This window comes from Octopus bimaculoides, chromosome 9 (genome assembly GCF_046866305.1).
Source record: "Octopus bimaculoides isolate indiv1 chromosome 9, ASM4686630v1, whole genome shotgun sequence".
Taxonomy (NCBI): domain Eukaryota; kingdom Metazoa; phylum Mollusca; class Cephalopoda; order Octopoda; family Octopodidae; genus Octopus; species Octopus bimaculoides.
The window spans coordinates 19,812,641-19,833,076 of NC_142936.1; the positions used below are offsets into that span (position 1 = coordinate 19,812,641).

Consider the following 20,436-nt stretch of genomic DNA (forward strand, 5'->3'; position numbering starts at 1 on the left):
ATATTTACTTCTTTTGAGCTTCACTCCAGCTTCCCCATCCACCCTGTAAAATACAAAGTAGCCTTGAATCTCCTCCACAAAGAATAACCTATTTCTGCTCCCCTCATTATACTTTAATCTCTCAATACCTTGCTTTTAAAGTATTTACTCTCTCTCTTTCTCCTATTCTTCCTCTCATTCAAGGAGGCTCTTCAATTTAGCAAGTTACAAGTTAACATAATTTTCCGTCTTATTGGATCCTGTCAAAATGCCCAACCCATGCTAGCATGGAAAGCAGGTGTGAAATGGTGATGATGATTTCCAATAGTTGAAGCATTGAAAAATTAAGTATCTAGGTCCATCTGAATAAAACTAAGCAAGAAAACATAAATCTGCAGGACAATTTTACCTCTTCAACATAATTGTCCACAGTTCAACCTAGATCCTACCCAGCAATGCCTACTAATACATAATCCACATAGCCGTTCTTTCTTAAAATACTAATCTCACATCTTCTGCCTTACTGATCTTTTTTCTCAAGACTATATACTCTGTATTCCAACTTTGCTCTGGAACACTATGCCTACACAAAGGTAGAAACCAATAACTGCATCATTTACTCTCTTTTCCAGATTTTAACACCAAAGATTTCCAGTTACTTTGGTTCAATGAACATCTTAAACACTTCTCTATAATTCATTTATTACCTCAACTACCTTTCAGATTCCTCTAACTATTAACAGTTGTTTGTGGCTGGACACGTTTAAAAGGTAGTTTTTTGACTTGCAATGAAGGCATCTGCTTCACTTCATCCCTCTCTGAACTGAACACCTTTTATGATTTCAGAATTTTTTTTGATTTTTGTACATCTCTTATACCAATGCTGCTGACAGAGAGGGACCAAATCAATCATTTGCTATTCTCAACTGTCTGCACCAATTAGTATTAACATCTATTTGAATACCTAAAAGACACACCAACACCTACTGATGCAGGTCTATTAACCAGAAACTTCTGCTTTTCACACCATATTTAATCTCTAGGCACATGAGTCAGCAAATTGCTTTGTCAAACGGAGCACTTCACATCTTAATAATTCCTCTGGTTTTAGTCAAACAGCTACATAAAATTTCATTATTTTTGCAGGGCTAGCTGTCTAAGTTAACTTAGATTCAGAACATCTTACCTGCAAATATAAACAGAAAGACTTTTGCCTCTGTTCTTATTTTAGCTGGTTGTACATTAACTTATTGGGAACATGTGAGGTTGACAAGAAGAGCATCCAACTGTAGAAATCCATCTGACCCATACAAGCATGGAAAAGTGGACATTAAATCATGATGGTGATGATGATTTATCCTTACCAGCCCTATTAAAGACCAGAGTGTAGGGCTCAGTTTTAATTACACAAGCAAGTATATATGTAATGTATATAAATAATTAATATTTCGTTTTTGGATTTGGTTTGCAAGATTCTTTATGTGTGTAACCTGATATGTATACAGACACAACAAAATAATTTATAGTTTTATCAAAATAGAAATGTTCTCATACATGTGTATACACACATATTGAGACTTGCAAGTACACACAGTACTATGTTGGGTTTCTATTTTTAATTCATTATGAAAAATATTTAACTGTCAATATTGGTGTGTATTTCTAAAATATTCCTTACTTTAGTTAAGCTGTTTGCTCCCTATGGAGTATAAGTCTTGGATGATATTTCTCCACTCTCAAGTCTAGACCATCTTTTCTGCTTTTTTCCAGTGAGATCCCTACTTTTTCAACTCTGTCTCAATATCCTTCCTCCAGCTATTTTTAGGGCATCTCTTCCCCCACCTCTTGTAGGATTGATATGTATGTTTTTTGGAAGGAAGGCCTTCCTCTCTCAGGTCTTGTTGGCTTTGAATTATCATCAATGCTTCTATTTTTCTAGGTAGGGGTGTTGGTCCCATACAAACTCATTTTTACCTTTGGGAAGAGATGGTTCATATTAGTCTGGTCTCTATCCATTGACCTATCTGGCCTGGGAGACCCTATCAGGAGCTTACACCCTGCTGGTATAGCTCTCAGGGTCACAGAAGCACACAAGCTACCACACTGCAACAAGGACTGGACTTTGTGGTGATTCTAAATATTCCACTCTCTATTTAAAGTGAGAGAGAATACAATTTGTGTAAAACTGGCTTTATATTGTTTATGTATTACTTTTATTATATATCTTCATACATCACTATAGTATACACTGACAGACAGTTGCATCTTTGATTGTGGTTTTGTTGGACTGAGGGTGGACAACAACTATAACCATTAATACTCATTACTAAAGCCATCATATTGAATAGTCATAGATATAACTATATCCTGCTAGCATGGTAGGCGGACGTTAAATGATGATGATGATGGTCAAAGCTGAAAATTTCTTTGATCATAGGTCTGCTGTATCAGAGTAATTTTAATCTAATGTTGTTTCAAGGGTGTATATTAAATTAACTCAAGTCTAGTCAACATCCACACAAATTAGCAAATGTCTTGTTTGCTGAATTCTAAGCTCCAACTTAGCTCAAAAGACCCAGGGGTGTTTGTTACTGAAAAGGCCAAACCAAGCTGAAACACTTGTGTTTGACAATCTACTGACATCATTCTGAAAGAGCTTAGTGTTTTTAAAAGAAGTTTTCTGAGACAATATTACAGTTAGCCCTGTTCTACATTTGTATACATATCAGGTTACACACATCATTATTATAATCTAATGCTGTTTTAATTCCATGTATTGATTTAACACAATCCTGGTTGGCTTCCTCACTAATCAGTAAATGTTTCATTTGTTGATTTCTGTATTGGAATGAAAGCCCCAACTTATCTCAGAATGACCAAGAATACTTGTCACTGAGGAGACTAAATCAAGTGGAAACACAAGTGTTTGACAGCCTGCTGATGTCATTCTCAATGAGTTCCATGCTTTTAACAAGAAATCTTTTAAGAGAAATTTCTCTCAGATAAAGTATTACAGCTAGTACTGTCCTACATTTATATATATTGGGTCATCCTATAAATAATGCAGGTTTTTTATACTTTTTTTACTTTTCAAAATTAAGATAGACTTGCAAGGCTCCTCTTCCAAAATTCACTTGTCTGTGACAAAAAATACTACTCCAGTACTGTTCTGACCTCGTCTACAGAATTAATATTTTTTCTAACCAAATGATTTTGAAGACTGCAGAATAAATGATAATCAAATGGGGCAATATCCGACGAATATGGTGGGTGGGGCATTGTTTTCCATTCAAACTGCTCCAGCCTTTGGACTGTCATCCTCACTTGATGTGGTCGAGCATTATCCTGATGGAAGAACACCTTTTGTCTTAAAACCAAAGATGGTTGTTTTTCTTCTAGCACTGACTTAAGCTGCTCAAGCTGCTTACAGTAGATCTCCTTTGTTATCATTTGGTTTGGGTTTAAAAGTTCAAAGTGGAATAAACCTTTCATACCCCACCAAACAGGTAACATCTTATGTGAATGAAGATCTCTTTTAGCCTGGGGTGCCAGTGTTTCTCCTTTCCCTACCTACTGTCTTTGGCACTTGACGTTTTTATAGAAAACCCATTTCTCATTACCAGTCACTATTCGGTTCAAAAAAGGTTCATTTGTGAGACGTGACAGTAAAGAAGAGCACACATTCACTCTCTGCACATGATTAGACTCAAAAAGTTTATGAGGAACCCATTGACCCAATTTGCTGACTTTTCCGATGGCACACAGGTGTTGATGAATGTTTGAATGACCAAATCCAAGCTTCTCTAGTACTTCCTCAACAGTTACGATGGGATCTTGTTTCACTAGGGTATACAGAACTTCCTTATCAAGATCTACAGATCTCCCAAGACGAGGCTCATCTTCTAGGCTGTAGTTTCTGGCTCGGAATTTCTGGAACCACCATTGATGCTGCCTTACGCTTATTGTCTGATATCCATATACTGCATTAATATTCCTTGCACTTTCCATTGCATTGTTGCCTTTATTGAACTCATAAAGCAAAATATGCTGAACATGCTTTGTCACTTCTATTATAGCTTTGAAAAAATAACTGTTAAAATCAAACTGCACTCTTCAAGACTTGCACTAAGAATAAAGACAAGGTAAAATTACTACATACTTTTATAGCAAGTTGATGCAAGTAGTTATCCCATTCCCCTCCAACTTTTAGCTCATGCAATTGAAAAAACTGCATTACTTATGGGAGCATTACTAATGTTATTTCCAGTGTGTATATTGATCTAACTTTGTGGGGAGTGGGGGTGGAAAGAAATAACATAGTTAATCAATCTACAACTTTTCACAACAATCTGTTCCCCCCCCAAAAAAAACTCAAAAAATTCATTGTTATATGAAAAAAGACAAAAAAATTCTTTTCTGAAAATAAATGCTAATCAGATTAAACTTAATCTAAATTATAACGTTCTACCTTGAAGTAATTCAAGCAAAAATGCTAATAAGAATACCACAAGATACTCTTAAAAACAAGATGGTAATAGACTGCATGCCTTTTTATGTCAGATAGACATATTACATATGTATTATATTTGTAGTGTTTGTAGTAGGACATATGTGTTTATAAGTTAAGATTAGCTAAATATCATTAATATTTATTTATTTTAGAAGTAATAACATTCTAGAATGAAATCCAGTTTGGTAAACAAACCTTTATAAATTGTCAGAACAGCAGGTTACCATGCTCTCTCCTCCCACTCCCTATCATGCCCAATACAGCCAGCCACCGTTATTACTTCATCAGTTACTGCATCTCACCATTCTACTGGTTAAGTTCTTCTCCCCTTCCACTTTTAGAAATTCATGCCTTCCAACAACCTGCCCTCAACCCATTACTTCATTTACCACAATTTCCACCAGTCAACTGTAAGGAGCTCCCATTCTTCTTATCTCTTCCAGGATGCAACCTGCTAGTATAATGTCAGCTCACCCCCACTGCCTTTCATTTTTCAGAACTCATACACTGTAAACAAAACTACAAGCTTACCATAACCTCTTGCTTCCTTCATTACCACCAGTCTGTTAGCATCCCTAGCAACATTATGGAAAGACAGGAGACATAATGAAGACAACCATTGACTATAAGAGCAGAAATTCTGAAAAATTTGCACAAGGGAGTCAAGAACTCCATAAGACACAGGGAAGCCAACTTGTCTGGGAGAGCAAATCTCTTCTTCCGTGTCTAATGTCTTCTGTCAGCTAGTCCCTTTTTCACTTCTAGAATTCTTGCACACCAAATAAACCACCTGCTTACAACAAGCTGTCTCTTTCCTTAATGCCACTACACCCATGGCAGCATTATGGAGAGAAATGAGCCTTAATGAAGGTAACTTGACTCAGGGAAAGTAGAATGCCTGAAAATTCTGCATGGGGGGATGTGGACACTACAAGCCTCAGCGAAGGCAAACTAACTTGGAGAATAGCAACTCTGAATAACAAACATAGTGTGAAAGGAGTACTTTACTCCTGCTAGACAATCTTTCTAATGTAGTTGATATGATATATTGAATCCATGCTGTTATGTGATTTGTGAGCGTCACCTTCCTGGCACTTGTGCCGGTGGCACATGTAAAGACATTCAAGCGAGATTGTTGCCAGTGCCCCTGGACTGGCTCCTATGCAGGTGGCACGTAAAATACACCATTTTGAGTTTGGCCGTTGCCAGTACCACCTGACTGGCCTTTGTGCCAGTGGCACGTAAAAGCACCCACTACACTCTTGGAGTGGTTGGCATTAGGAAGGGCATCCAGCTGTAGAAACTCTGCCAGATTAGAGCCTGGTGTAGCCATCTGGTTCACCAGTCCTCAGTCAAATTGTCCAACCCATGCTAGCATGGAAAGCGGACGTTAAACGATGATGATGATGATGATGAAAAGGCATCTTACTGGGAAAAACCCTGTAAATATGACTGTCAATTCAATGAAAAAACCCTAATTGGAAATGCAGGACAAACACTATCATGTTAATAGTGTGTAGTAATCAAGTGGAAACATCTAGCCATGGGTAAAAACCTTTCATGACATCAAACAGTTGCACAAACTCTTTTCCTTTCATGTATAGGAAACAGACATCAAGCAAATGACCCATCAATGCTGGTACAATGAAAGGTAGGTCTAGTGAAATTGTAGAAATGCAAGAACAGAATAAATGTAGAGTGGATGTGTGCTGTGTACAAGGTGAGCCGGAGGGGAGGGGCTCAACCAGATTCTTCATGGGTAATACAATACACCACTACAAATACGTTTTTTTTTTCTGGTGGTGGGGTAGATATATTGTTGGCAGTGAAATGGATAGATAAGGTGTTAGTATCTATTATAATAAGTTATTGAAACACAAATAAAATTTTAAGAAGTACATGTTCTTGCAGTGGTTTGTATACACAAACTGAGATGCACAGCAGTATATAAACAGAAACTAAGTACTTTTGTCCTTTTGCAGTTTCTTTTTACAGTTTGACATTTTAGTTCCAAAACATTTTGATGTGTTGGTAAATAGTAAACAAGCTTGAGTGATATGATCTCTGATGTGGGCATGCTTATGAAATATAATGAATGTTTAATGTATAATCACTATCATAGAAAAATGTAACATCTCCATAGTGATTAAAGCTCTACATTACATGTCAGTTAGACTGAACAAAAAATAATTTATGCCATCCACATATCACCAGGCACTTGGAAACAAAACAAAATTGAAAACATTTAGTTCTCATGTTTAATGTATAACTTTTAGATTTAAGAATCCAGATACGAAGTGTGTATTATACACACACACACACACATGTATGCACACAAACACTCAACAGACTGGCTTCTGTACATTCCTGTACCAAATTTCACTTGCAAAACTTTGACTGACACAAGGTTACAGTAGAGGACACTTGCTCAAGGTGTCATGCCATGAGACTGAACAGAGGCTAATAATTGCAAATCAGGCTTGTTAGCCATATCTGTGTATCATATTACTGTAAGCAGTTAAATAAGTTCTTATTTTTTCTTACAACAGATTCACACTAACACATATATATATACATTATCATTCAACCACTAACGTGGTTAAATATATTCTTAAGTCCACCATTTCGTCAATTGCAGCAGCTTCCAAGCTTCACCACTAATTCAGTTCCCAACTAAATTGCAAACTGTTAATAGTTTTAAAGAGGACACCTCCTCAGCTACACTTTGGCATAAATAGTTTGAACTGTGAGGAGCTGAGCTAATCATGTATATTTCATTCCATAGTTTGAGATTTTAAAATAATAGTATACTTTTCTTAGGCTTAAATGATAGAAAAATGCACGAGGAGCTGTTAATATAACCCTTATATGCAACTACATCTAAAATAGTGGACTTCTGTACATGATCAAAGGCACCCAATATTTTTGTTTACATGTTGAAAAGAGAGAGAGAGAACTATTGTGTAGAGATTGGAGTGGGGGTTCATGTTTTCCTGTTCTAAGCTAGAAATGAGACTGAAGAATCAATCCATCTTTATTTGTCAATCAAATAGAGGAAGACAACAATGATGGCGGTGGTGATTTGTGATGGTGGTGATTGTTGTCACTGTGGTTGTGTAGTTCGATGATATCCCTGACTGAGATAACTTTTAAGTGGCTAACTTACAATTTTGCTTTGCTAAAAGAGAGAAAAAATTCTCAATCTATTGAAATTTGAAAAATGTAAAAGAAAAGGAAAACTAACAGTAATTATTAATGCTACTCATAGAAATTAATTTGCATATTTCAAGAGAAAATCTGAAATTTGTTTGCAGGTAAAGCGACAGCTATGGACATGTTTCAAAACCTCCCTTGCAGGTGAAATTTCACCTGTGTTAAAATTTGAAAGTGTCTTCTGACAAGGTGTCTAAAAACCAATGTAAAAAATTAAAAAAAAACATTTTGGATATAAATAGTAGTAGGAATATGCATCTCGGTCTTGAGAAGCCATGGATCTGAGCCTGAAGAAATTATGTCAGTTGCTGATGGTGGTACAGCATCTAGTGTGGCTGTAGAGGCTCATATGGGAGTGGCTATCATGCATACAAGGACTGGACTGCATTTGAAGGAGTCCTCTGCTGGTTACAAATGATCACCCACGCTGGAGACAAATACTGCAAAAGGAGATGAAGCAAGGGGAAGAAAAACAGGAACTTGCCACTAAAGAAAAGTGCACTCGACAGAATGAAAAACCCAGTAGCACCAGCAGAGAGCTCCTTCAAATGCAGTCTTTCTGTCTGTCTGTCCATCCATACATATATATATGATGCTTATCTAACGTCTTTATAAATGATTTGATGCCATATAATTGCCTGTCTATCTCTTATCATATATATATCTTTATATATACATCATCTTTATCATCATCATATCATATGTATATATATGTTTATATATTTATGGATAATTTAATTTGGTAGTTGTTCTGACTTGTATTCCTTTTAGCAAACTTTTTTTTTACATTATTTACATCATTTACATTCGACGGATATTTGTCCTCATCTTGTTTGTTGTTAACACAACGTTTCGGCTGATATACCCTCCAGCCTTCTTCAGGTGTCTTGGGGAAATTTCAAACTTGGGTTCTCATTCCTAAGGTATTTTCAATGTTGTTGTTGTTATTATTATTATTATTATTAAAATTAAAAGAAGAGTGCCATTTGCTATCTTGTGAACAATATTTCGACATCTCGCGTGTCTTCAATTGGTTCAAAAAATAAATTTGTCAATCTACTTCATTTTGGTTAATATAGAAAGGATTGAGGTAACTCCTCCTGAAGACATAGAGTCAAAATTAAAAGAAGAGTGCCATTATTATTATTATTATTATTATTATATTTTAAAAAGGATTGCCGTAACTCTTCATGAAGGTAAATAGTCAAGACGAAGAGCAAGATTCGATTGTATAAATGTTTTATTTGTTGAACAATATTTTAATCACAATGAAGATTTTCCCCAAGGTATACAAATGAGAATTCCTGCAGATGCAATAACAATGACCAGTGCAAAAATGCCAGGAGAAATAATTTATTAGAATTGAAATTATCAGCAATATCTGAATTTAGTAAAAAAAGTGGATAAAATATTGAATGTAGCAAATTTCCTTTAGGGTGTACATATTTTTGTAATGTTTGAAAATTAATATTCATAACTTTGAAAATGTTTATTTTGTGTTCCAAATTTGTATAATGTTTGCGTGTATAATATATTTTATTCAGTATAAATTTCATTTGATTTCCTTCAATGTTATCAGAGTAATGGCAATTTTACTGAAATATTTTAGGGGTGTACATGCTTCTGTGAGATACTGTACACACACACACACACATATATGACACGCTTTCACATAGTTTCCATCTGTAAAATTCACTCACAGGGCATTGGTCATCCGAGGGCTATAGTAGAAAACACTTGCCCAAGGTGCCACACAGTGAGGTTGAACCTGGAAATACATGGTGCAAAGCAAGTTTCTTACTTCTTTATGGTTGCTAGTTAAATAGTATAGGTGAGTATTCATTTTCACACCTAAAAAAGAAAACGAAAAAATTATCCAAAATTCTGTTGATCAGTGCCAAGCAAACAACTTGCTGGTGAGATTCAGCAGTTCAGAATTTGGCTGTGAAGAATCGTATTTTCTGTTATTTAATCTCTAACCATGGAAAAATTAAATAATTTACTTTATAAAAACTAAATAAATGAAATATCATATTTTACTTCATAAATTTGGAAATTATTCAAATAAATATTTATGATGTAAAATACAAAGATATTTTATTATACCTTTTTTTTTTTTTTCATGAAGTAAATTATTCAATTTTTTTCTTGGTTAGATGTGCTTAGAGATTAGCTAACAGAAACAAATTTAGTCGCAGCCAACTTCTGAATTGCTGAATCTCACCAGTGCTTGGCACTGATCAGTGAAATTTTAGCTAATTTTTTTTTTTTTAAGGTGGAAAAATTAATACTCAATTCCACTGTTTAACTATCAACCATGAAGAGCCAGAAAGTTTTCTCACTAGATGTCATTTCATAATCACTTACAATCCAACAAGGTTAAACTCAAAATTTCTGTTAAAATAAAAGAAATTACTCAATATCTTCAAATGGCCAAAGGTTAAAACAGAAAATAATTATGGTGCAGGTATAGTTGTGTGGTAAGAAGTTTGCTTACCAACCACATGGTTCCAAGTTTAGTCCCATTGTGTGGCACCTTGTGAGTAGATTTGGTAGACAGAAATTGAAAGAAGCCCATTGTTTTCTTCATTCTTCATCACTTAACATCCACACTGGCATGGGTTGGACAGTTTGACAGGAGCTGGCAAGGCCGGAAGCCATATCAGGTTCCATTGTCTGTTTTGGCATACTTTCTATGTTTGGATGCCCTTCCTAATGCCAACCATTTTACAGAGTGTACTGAGCAGCTTTTATGTGGCACCAGAACTAATGATTTTTACATGGCACCATCACTGTGCATGTGTGTGCGTATGTTTGTCACCTTGTCTTGACCTTGTGTGATAGTTGTAAAATGGTTGTCACTGTAATACAAGCAGTGTCATTCAGTTCCACATTCCTGTGAGAGCATGTCTGGCTATGGGAAAATATTACCTTGTTTGGCAAGAGGAAGAGCATCCAGCCCTAGAAAAAAATTGTCCCAATAAACTCCATCCAACCCATACAAGCATGGAAAAGTGGATGTTAAAATGATGATGGTGATGGTGATGATTAAAATAAGAGAAATTAATTAAATTCTTTCCACAGCCAATAGAATTGTCTCATGATCACCTGTGGTGGTGCATATTCTAACCTCTAGCACATAGATGTATTGTCACTTCTTTGAGATTTTACCCAACAACTAAGGTGGCTTCTACTCCTCAAAGTAGGCTGGTCTCATGCCACCTCCACTGGAGTAAAATGACTGAGTGCAGCTGTTTGGACAATGATGGTTTGGTATGGCTGACTGTACATTCAGCCTGCTTTAGAGGCAACTTTTTAAGCAAAAACACACACACATTACAATTCAACATGCTTGACAAAAACACTTTCCCTCTCATACAAATAAAGAGAAATATGCCGGCACACACAAACAGAGAGAAAGAGAAGGAGGGAGAGAACAAGAAAAACATTAAAATGTCTGATATCAAATAAGTCAGTATTAAATCAATGACATCAACAGGTGGAGGCAAAACAACTGTGCCGAAATGTCTCATAACTTACCTCCTATCACATACTCTCGACTCATTCATCTCTCCTCTTTTCATTACCTACAGCCTAGTGCTAAGCTATTAACATTGTATCTGCATATTTACCCTGCAGTTGTCTACTTGACATAGTTGAAGTCAATCTCACTAATCTCATAGAGCCTAGTTCTTTACAGCTGTTTTAGTGACTGGTTGATGTAATATGTGCCTTATATGTGTACAAGTCTGCATTCACAGTTATGTGTGTGTATATATATATATATATATATATATATATATATATATATATATATTGTTGTACTTGGGGATGGTCATATTGCCAGTTTAGCCAATAAAAACACACGCACTGTATATTTGGTGTTAATTTGCTTCAGCTTTATATTACATTAATCTTAATCTTATTTCGGCCAGAGTTCTTTCGTCACACTTCTGTGACCTCATCAGTGGTCCTTTGTTTCCTTCCTTCTTATGTGTGTCTCACCTTGCTAAATATCAGCCATTTTGTATTTTGTATTCCTATTGTATGTGTCTACGCTTGCGTGTCTTTCAATGTGTCTGTGTCTTTTGTAAGTGCATGTGTGTATGGGGAGTGTCTGTATCACCTATATACTCTGTTAATACGTGTTCGTTTGTATTTGTTTTTATTTATTTATTTGTTCATGTGTGTGTGTGTGTGTGTGTGTGTGTGTGTGTTTTTGTGTTTAATTAAATTTTGTTAACGTATGTAGTATTTAATTCCATTTGTTTATCTATGTATTTGTTTATCTATCTATCTATCTATATATATATATATATGGGAGAATTTATGAAAAAAACAACAACAGACGAGGACAGGTGGTGTAAACAACAAAAGGATGTGTTAGTTTAACGCTCTGGAACAGAGAAAGTTTTTAACGTTTTGAAAGAATACGGAGAAGAACAAGGAGAAAAACACAGAGAAAAAAAATTTGAATGTTGTTGTATCATGGCGACTGCCGGACAGAAAGTTCACGCAGGAGAGCTATATATAGGTAATGAAAAATTATAGAAGTGAACTCTTTTCAAGAAACAACAGTGTAGGGCTTAATTTATTGAGCGATTAGATTAATGTATTAATTTGAAAGAGACAAGTTCCAAAGTCAATAATACTCCTCATCAAAGCTTACACATATCTAAACACAGAGGGTGTATATAAGCCATTATAAGCATGCAAACATATAACATACAAAACCATATATATACATATAATAGTGTAATTCCGTGCCCAAATCAAAGTTGGATAAGTAATTGCATAAATACATACAGATAAATTAAGAAGTCCAAGCTGATGAAATAACAGTTCACAATAATTCAAAAGGGAGTCCTTAAATGAATCTAATAAATAGAAAGAATCTTACGACCATTTCCAGGAATGTGCCAAGAAAAATGTAGGTAAAACTTTTTGGACTTCAGTAATCCATATTTCCTTCATCAGAGAATATGTACGGATTTGGAATTTTTAAACAAAATCAGATATATTATCTGTAGAGTGGTTGGTGTTAAGATAATAGGAAGGGCATCCAGCTGTAGAAATCATGCCAAAGCAGACATTTAGAGCACAATGTAGTCATTGGACCAGTCAGATCCTATCAAGTTGTCCGACCCATACCAGCATGGAACATAGATATTAAATGATGATGAAGATGGTGTGTGTGTGTGTTTATCCAATCTACGGACATTGTTGTTGTTGTTTATTCCAAAGTTGGCTCTCATATAGCAGATCTATGGTTAAAGGTATTCCACTTGTGACCATCAATACTGTCCAATATGCTCTTCCTTTATTTACAATGACAAGGAGTGATATGAAGGAGATTTGGCTACTATTTCTAGCAGGCTGGTTGTGAGGGGCACAGACAAAAAGACACACACACACACAGTTTCTGTCTACCAAATTCACTCACAGCCCAGAGTTATAGAAAACACTTACCCAAAGTACCTTGCAGTGGGACTGAACCCAAAACTACATGGTTGCAAAGTGAGCTACTTAACTACAACAGTCATGCCTGCAACTTGTACAAAAAAAATCTCAACAATTTTGTATTTAAGAATGCACCATTGTCATTATCAATGCAATAATCAGGACAAGCTAATGAGTGAACCTCTACATGAAGGTTAGGAAAAGTTCACTTGCAGGCACAATTTTACTTGTGATAAAATCTGAAAGTGTTTTCTGACAAGATCTCTAAAAACCTATGTAAAAAAACAAAACATTTTTGATACAAATACCAAAACAGTAATTTAAGATGTTGTTTACCTATGAATCTTAAATTTAAATATAGGTTCTCAGCACAGATTCAGTCCATCTAGGTTCTTATGTACTTCCAATTTATCTCTGAAACAGTAGCCAAATTTCCCTCAAAATTTACCTGATTATCATTTTATTAACCTTTGCTGCAACTGACTTCTTTGGCTTATGAGTTTATGGCGATGTTTACGTTTAGCATCCTAAATTTATTTACAGTGCAGGCTTGGTTGTGTGGTTAAGAAACTGACTTTGCAACCATGTGGTTTTGGATTCAGTCGCATGGCACAGCATCTTAGGCGAGTGTCTTCTACTAGAGCTCCTGACCAACTAATGTCTTGAGAGTGAATTTGGTTGATGGAAACTGTATGGAAACCTGTCATATCTACCTATTTATCTATCTATTTATGTCTGTCTGTCCCTTGCTGTCAATGAGCATAAGCCCGAAGCATCGAAGATTTTTCCATTCTTCCTAAGTGTTAAACTAATTCACCAGCTTGTTGTTCCTTCACCTGAGAAATCACACACACACAAACACATCAGCATCAGATCATATATATTTCATTTTTCATTTTATCTAGTTTCAGCTCATGAGCTGTGGCCATATATAAGTATTTACATATATTTTTATATATAATTTTTTTTGATAGTTGCTCCAGTTTAAATTCCTTTTTGCAAACTTCTTTTAATTCTTCATAATGGAATGAGATATGTAATATTAAATTTAGAAAGTTGAAATAGTTTCCAGGCACTTTAAAACAACACAAAGATTTTGAAACAATCTTGATACAGTAAACAAAATGATCATATCAGATTCTATAAGCGCTTTACGGAAGGAAGAACCTCAGATTGCATTTAACACCAAAATCAAAAATACCTTTTGTAAGTTTCCAGAAAGACAGTCAGAAAATTTCACCATTAAATACACACAGTGAATGCAATAAAAATGACAGAAATAGGCTTACCTTGTATGAACTACAAAAGTAAGGAATGCGTATATTCCAGGATCAATTGATTTTGCCTTCTCTATGAAAAACATACTTAAGCTCATCAGTCAGACTTAACACTACAACATCTATTTCTGAAATATTCATCACATTACACCGTGTGCGTTCTTACATTTGTATGCCCCCATGACATTCAGAGCATACATAATGTGAGACAGGACAGTTTAAAGTTAAATAGGTAACATTACCATTAATAATAATAATAATAATAATAATAAAGTGGCTAGGAAGTTTACACCTTTATAGTTAAAATATAAATAAAAATTCAGTAGGATATTAAAATACCACTTGCTATAGATAGAGCTATCACTCTAAAACCACAAACTACTATTAAAATACACACGGTGAATGCAATAAACATAACAGAAATAGGCTCACCTTGTATGAACTACAGAAGTAAGGAATGCATAGATTCCGGGATCAATTGATTTTACTTTCAGTATGAAAAATACACATAAGCTTGTCAGCCAGACTTAACACTAAAACATCTATTTCTGAAATATTCATCACATTACACAGTAATAATGGTAATGATACCTATTTAGCTTCAAAATTATATATATGCATATATACATACATATATATATATAAACAACCATGGGTGTATATAAACTTACATTAATTTTTTTTTTAGAAGTGTTGAATGTGTATTGTACGATATAGACAAAAAAGTGATATTTCAAACACAGCATCACCATTAAAACACCAGAAATATTGGGTATTACTTTTACAATGTGGAAGAAGTTGTCAACAAACAGCTATATACATATACATGTATAGTTATTTGTGAGGGATTATCAATCTGGGCAAAATACTTCTTAAGCTCTCTGTTAGTACACCAGACTAACAATATTGTTTAGATTAGTAAAGAAATCTAAGTATTCTTGTGGCAGGGTCCGAGGTTATAGTTCATCACCATTCTATATTGCAAATCCATGATTCTGCTCCAGTTATACTGGATTTTAAACAGAGATATATAAATAAATAATGATCACTACATATTCTTCCTTCATTGGAGTAAATTTAGCTTACAGCTGTTTCCAGTAATTATTACAGGTTCATTACTGATAAGCATAACCAGAAATGGCTCTGACAAAAGTAGCATTAATTTTTCAGGTTGTTCGACTTTTCTCAACTGATCAATAGACTAGTTGAGTAAACTTATCGGTAGTGGACCTATAAATACTGAAAACAACTGTAAACCAAATTTACTCCAATAAAGGAAAAATATATGACCATTATTTATACCTTGTGTCATATATATATATATATATATAGGAAATGTGCTGTGCGTGAGAAGACCCGGCAAGCCAAGTGAGATCGTTGCCAGGGCCCCTGGACTGGCTCTTGTGCGGGTGGCACATAAGATGTACCATCTTGAGCGTGACCGTTGCCAGTATCGCCTGACTGGCCTTGTAGGGTTTTCGAGCGAGATTGTTGCCAGTGCCCCTGGACTGGCTCTTGTGCGGATGGCACATAAAAGACATCATTTCGAGCGTGGCCGTTTTCATGCAGGTGACACGTAAAAGCACCCACTACACTCTCTGAGTGGTTGGCGTTAGGAAGGGCATCCAGCTGTAGAAACTCTGCCAAATTAGATTGGAGCCTGGTGTTGCCATCCGGTTTCACCAGTCCTCAGTCAAATCGTCCAACCCATGCTAGCATGGAAAGCGGACGTTAAACGATGATGATGATGATGATGATATATATATGTATATATATATATATATATATATTTATATATAAACGATGATGATGATATATATACACAATGGACTTTCAGTTTCTTATTTCTTTACTGCCCACAAGGGGCTAAACACAGAGGGGACAAACAAGGACAGACAAAGGGATTAAGTCGATTACATCGACCCCAGTGCGTAACTGGTACTTAATTTATCGACCCCGAAAGGATGAAAGGCAAAGTCGACCTCGGCGGAATTTGAACTCAGAACGTAAAGACAGACGAAATACTGCTAAGCATATTGCCCGGCATGCTAACGTTTCTGCCAGCTCGCCGCCTTCGGACTTTCAGTTTCTGTCACCCAAATCCACTTAGAAGGCTGTGTGGGGGCTAAAGTAGAAGACATTTGCCCAAAGTGCCATGCAGTGGGGCTGAACCTGGAACCATGTGATTGCAAAGCAAAGGTCCTTACTACACAAGCCACAGATGTACCACTATTTCATAAAACTGTTCCTAAATAGTTTGTATGTCTATGTATAACTTCCACTTAAATTCATTATGTTTTCTATTAACTGTAGCAATGTGGTGTAAAGATAATAAACAATATCAAAGCATTTGTGCAGATAACAGTGGAGATAAAAAAAATCAAAATGGAATATTTAACTTTAATAAATTTAACCCTTCACTTTTTGCTTTACATTGAAGATAAATACACTTGATAAGAAAAGAAAAAAAAATCCTTCATCATCATCATCGTTTAACGTCCGCTTTCCATGCTAGCATGGGTTGGACGATTTGACTGAGGACTGGTGCAACCGGATGGCTACACCAGGCTCCAATCTAAAATGGCAGAGTTTCTACAGCTGGATGCCCTTCCTAACGCCAACCACTCAGAGAGTGTAGTGGGTGCTTTTACGTGTCACCTGCACAAAAACAGCCACGCTCGAAATGGTGTCTTTTATGTGCCACCCGCACAAGAGCCAGTCCAGGGGCACTGGCAACGATCTCGCTCCACAAATAAAATATATCAACAACATAACTAATCTTCTGATATATCCTTCATGTAAATACAATTCAAAATATTAAGCTTTAGCTGGATTGGAACTTTCATAATATGCTTTACATTAAACCATGGAGTGGAGATAGGCACAAAATGCAGGGCATATTCTGATCATAACTGCATCAACTACTTCTTTTTAATGTTCCAGTAGGAGCTCAGAAAATGTAAAGAAATGTTTATTATAACAACAATATATTCTATCTTTTACTTGTTTCAGCCATTGAACTGTGTACTGCCTCGAAGGGTTTCAGTTACAAATTGACTCCAGTACTTATTTTTTAATGTCTGGTACTTAGTCTATTGGATGCTTGCCAAACATCTATGTTACATGGATGACAACAAACCAACACCAGTTGTCATGCAGTGGGAATGGGGATCAGATGCAAACACATACACATGCACATCATAATTGTGGCTGATGCTGGTGTTTTGTAACTGGCATCCATGCCAGTGGCATGTAAAAAGCACCCACTACACTCTTGGAGTAGTTGGCAATAGGAAGGGCATGCAGCTGTAGAAACTCTGCCAGATCAGATTGGAACCTGGTGCAGCTCCCCAGCTTGCTGGTTTTCAGTCAAACCGTCCAACCCATGCCAGCATGGAAAACGGACGTTAGACTGACTTCTCTCAGTTTCCATATACCAAATCCTCTCACAAGGCTTTGGTCTGTCTCGAGCTATAGTAGAACTGCCCAAGGTGTCGTGTAGTGGAACTGAACCTGTAAACATGTGGTTGGCAAGCAAACTTCTTACCACACACCCATGCCTAGAAAAAGATTTTACTGGATATCTCTTCTACAGATATAAACCTGATTCATGTTGGAAGATACATAGCTTGAATTAAACCTAAATATGAAAAAAAAAAAAAAAAAAAACCCCTCTGTTATCATTTGAACGTATAACACATAAGTACACTTCACTAGCACATCTGCTACTCAAAACCCGCATCGTATCCTCCGATTGTATAGAGTTGTCGCTTGATCATGTGGCACTCTGTACTTAGTTTCAAATAACAAGTTAACATCATTGATTTCTTTAACTTCTGCCGCAAGTACTCAAGTCTAACACCTCCAACACTGCCAACCCTACTACATCATGCTAATACTCGTAATTTAGTAATTTAGCGACACCACCACGTAGAAAGAAGGTGCAGAATCGTGAAGAGAATTTGGAAAGCCACAGAGATTTAATTTAATGACAATCACGATTTAGTTTTTCCGTGGTTAGAGTAACGTTATATTTACATTAATCTATTATTAAGTAAACGTATCCAGTCCTCTATCTATCTATCTATCTACCAGATCGATGAGATTATTGTTCGGCTAATTGCTGCTGCAGGTAGTTTGCATGCTTGCACGTGGTTGGAACTGTTTAAAATGATGACCAGTTCTAAGTCAGTTTCAGGTGTTGTTTGGACTGACGTTGAATAACTACAATATCTGGTTAAAATATCTGTCTCAAATTTTTAGCTTTAACGGTGTGGACTCACGTATTTTTTAATAAACACGAACAATTTAGCGGATATTTTCATTAACGATTTCTTTCAAAACTGAAAATTCTCATACAATAGGTCATTCTCAAAAAGATTTTTGTTAAATGTCACCGATTAGATTACGTGATTTTAAAAAAATGGAATAGTCCCAATATGGAATAAACTTCCAGAACATCTGTTAATGACAATTTAACCATTTTCCATAAGGATTTAAGTAACACAAATTTTTTGAAAGGTGGGGATCGGTGCTAAGATGTTGGATATGCTTTTCCTTTTGATGTTTTAATGTATATACACATATTGCAATCATAATGGTCACATTAAAAACAATGCAAATTTTTGGCTCCAGTTTTTTTGTATCATTTATATGTGAAAGGTTTTGTTATTTGTTTGGAATTTTCTTTCTTGTAATTTTTTTAATAAATTATGTAACAGTATTAAACGTAAATATTAAAATAAAATTCATTCAAAACTAAAAAAAAAAAAAATAATAGTGTGTGTACATGTGTGTATGTATTTGTTTACGCCAATGATGAACTTTCTATAAACAGAGAGAGAGAGAGAGAAATAGTGTGTGTGTGTGTGTGTGTGTGTGTGTGTGTGAAGGAGAGAAAGAGGAGAAAGAAAAATCAGACGGAAAGAAATAAAGTAAAGCAAGAGGGTGGTGAGTAAAAGAGAGGGGGAGAAAATCATCGCTTCATACCAATACGGTCATGTTTACAATATAACGAAGAAAAAAAACTATAATAATAAAAGGAAAGTAAATAAATAGAGGCGAGTCGGAGTAATGTCAACATTGGTTTTTTTCATAGATTTTAAAGCAAAAAAATAATAATAATAGCAAAAAAGTTAATGAAATAAGATAAATTATTCTTACTGATATGATGTGCGGACAAGCCATGCAATCGGGCTTTAAAATTGCCAATGTCAGTTGGAGTTTGTTGGCAACCACGTGCATTTTGGTAGCACGTTGGAGCCACCATACAAACGATGAAATAACCTGAAGACTTGAAGAGTTCCTCCTTTTCTGAAGTGACAATAATATTTATAATTAGCTCCCTTGCAAGTCAAACCCAAAACATTTGTTGTCAAATTATAAATAAAACGAAGTTAGGAATTGGTGAAATACTGTTTGTTCCTTTTACAGCTCGAGCTGTAAAAGACGACGTCTGCTTATCTCCAGGTCTGTTTTAACTATGCCACGAGTTAGGTTGTTGATTGTAGTGAGATACTGCCACAGAGGAATAAATACAAGATCTTCACAGCAGACGATTACTAAACTGAACAAGAGAAGACCTTGGAATATCACGTACAAGAAAGAGATAAATAATAAAAATTCTTTCAACACCTAAAAAAAACAAAATAAACCAACACTTATTTTCTGTTTGTTGGCCTCAAATGCATTCACCTATCAAGACAAAGATAGATGCATATTTTCTTTTGTTTTCACTCAAAAACATCACATCTCTTCACCTCACTATCGTCTTACTTTTCTCCTTGTTCTCTCCTTTCCCGTCTTTTACATTAACCAGTAGCATGCTTTTCTTTAAACAAAGCTAAGACGTGATCTCCCATATTATGAATAGTTAATGGCAGCTGGTAAGAGTAAACAAATTTCTTATCCTTGATATCTCTAATCACCATCGCTGTGTAGATAAAATGCTTTAATTGAATAGCTCATGGATACTGAGTTCGATTCCTGTCTCACACG

At 35.5% G+C, this 20,436-nt stretch overlaps 1 protein-coding gene across 3 annotated transcripts in view; it reads right to left on the minus strand.

Moving 5' to 3' along the window:
- Positions 1-20,230, minus strand: part of LOC106876202 (nucleoside diphosphate kinase 6, mitochondrial) — a 45,623-nt gene extending 25,393 nt beyond the window's left edge. Inside the window, exons 1-2 of one of the 3 annotated variants that reach the window (XM_089357241.1) lie at positions 20,098-20,230; positions 19,603-19,752 (exon numbers count right to left, since the gene is read on the minus strand). In XM_089357241.1, coding sequence (XP_089213367.1) covers positions 19,603-19,683 — 81 coding nt within the window. In that variant the 5' untranslated portion in view covers positions 19,684-19,752; positions 20,098-20,230. Of the gene's footprint in view, positions 1-1,165; positions 1,349-19,602; positions 19,927-20,097 lie in introns of those variants that run through there. The other 2 variants (XM_052970469.2, XM_014924659.3) reach the window with 2 other exon arrangements.
- Between the last annotated feature and the right edge of the window lie 206 nt (positions 20,231-20,436).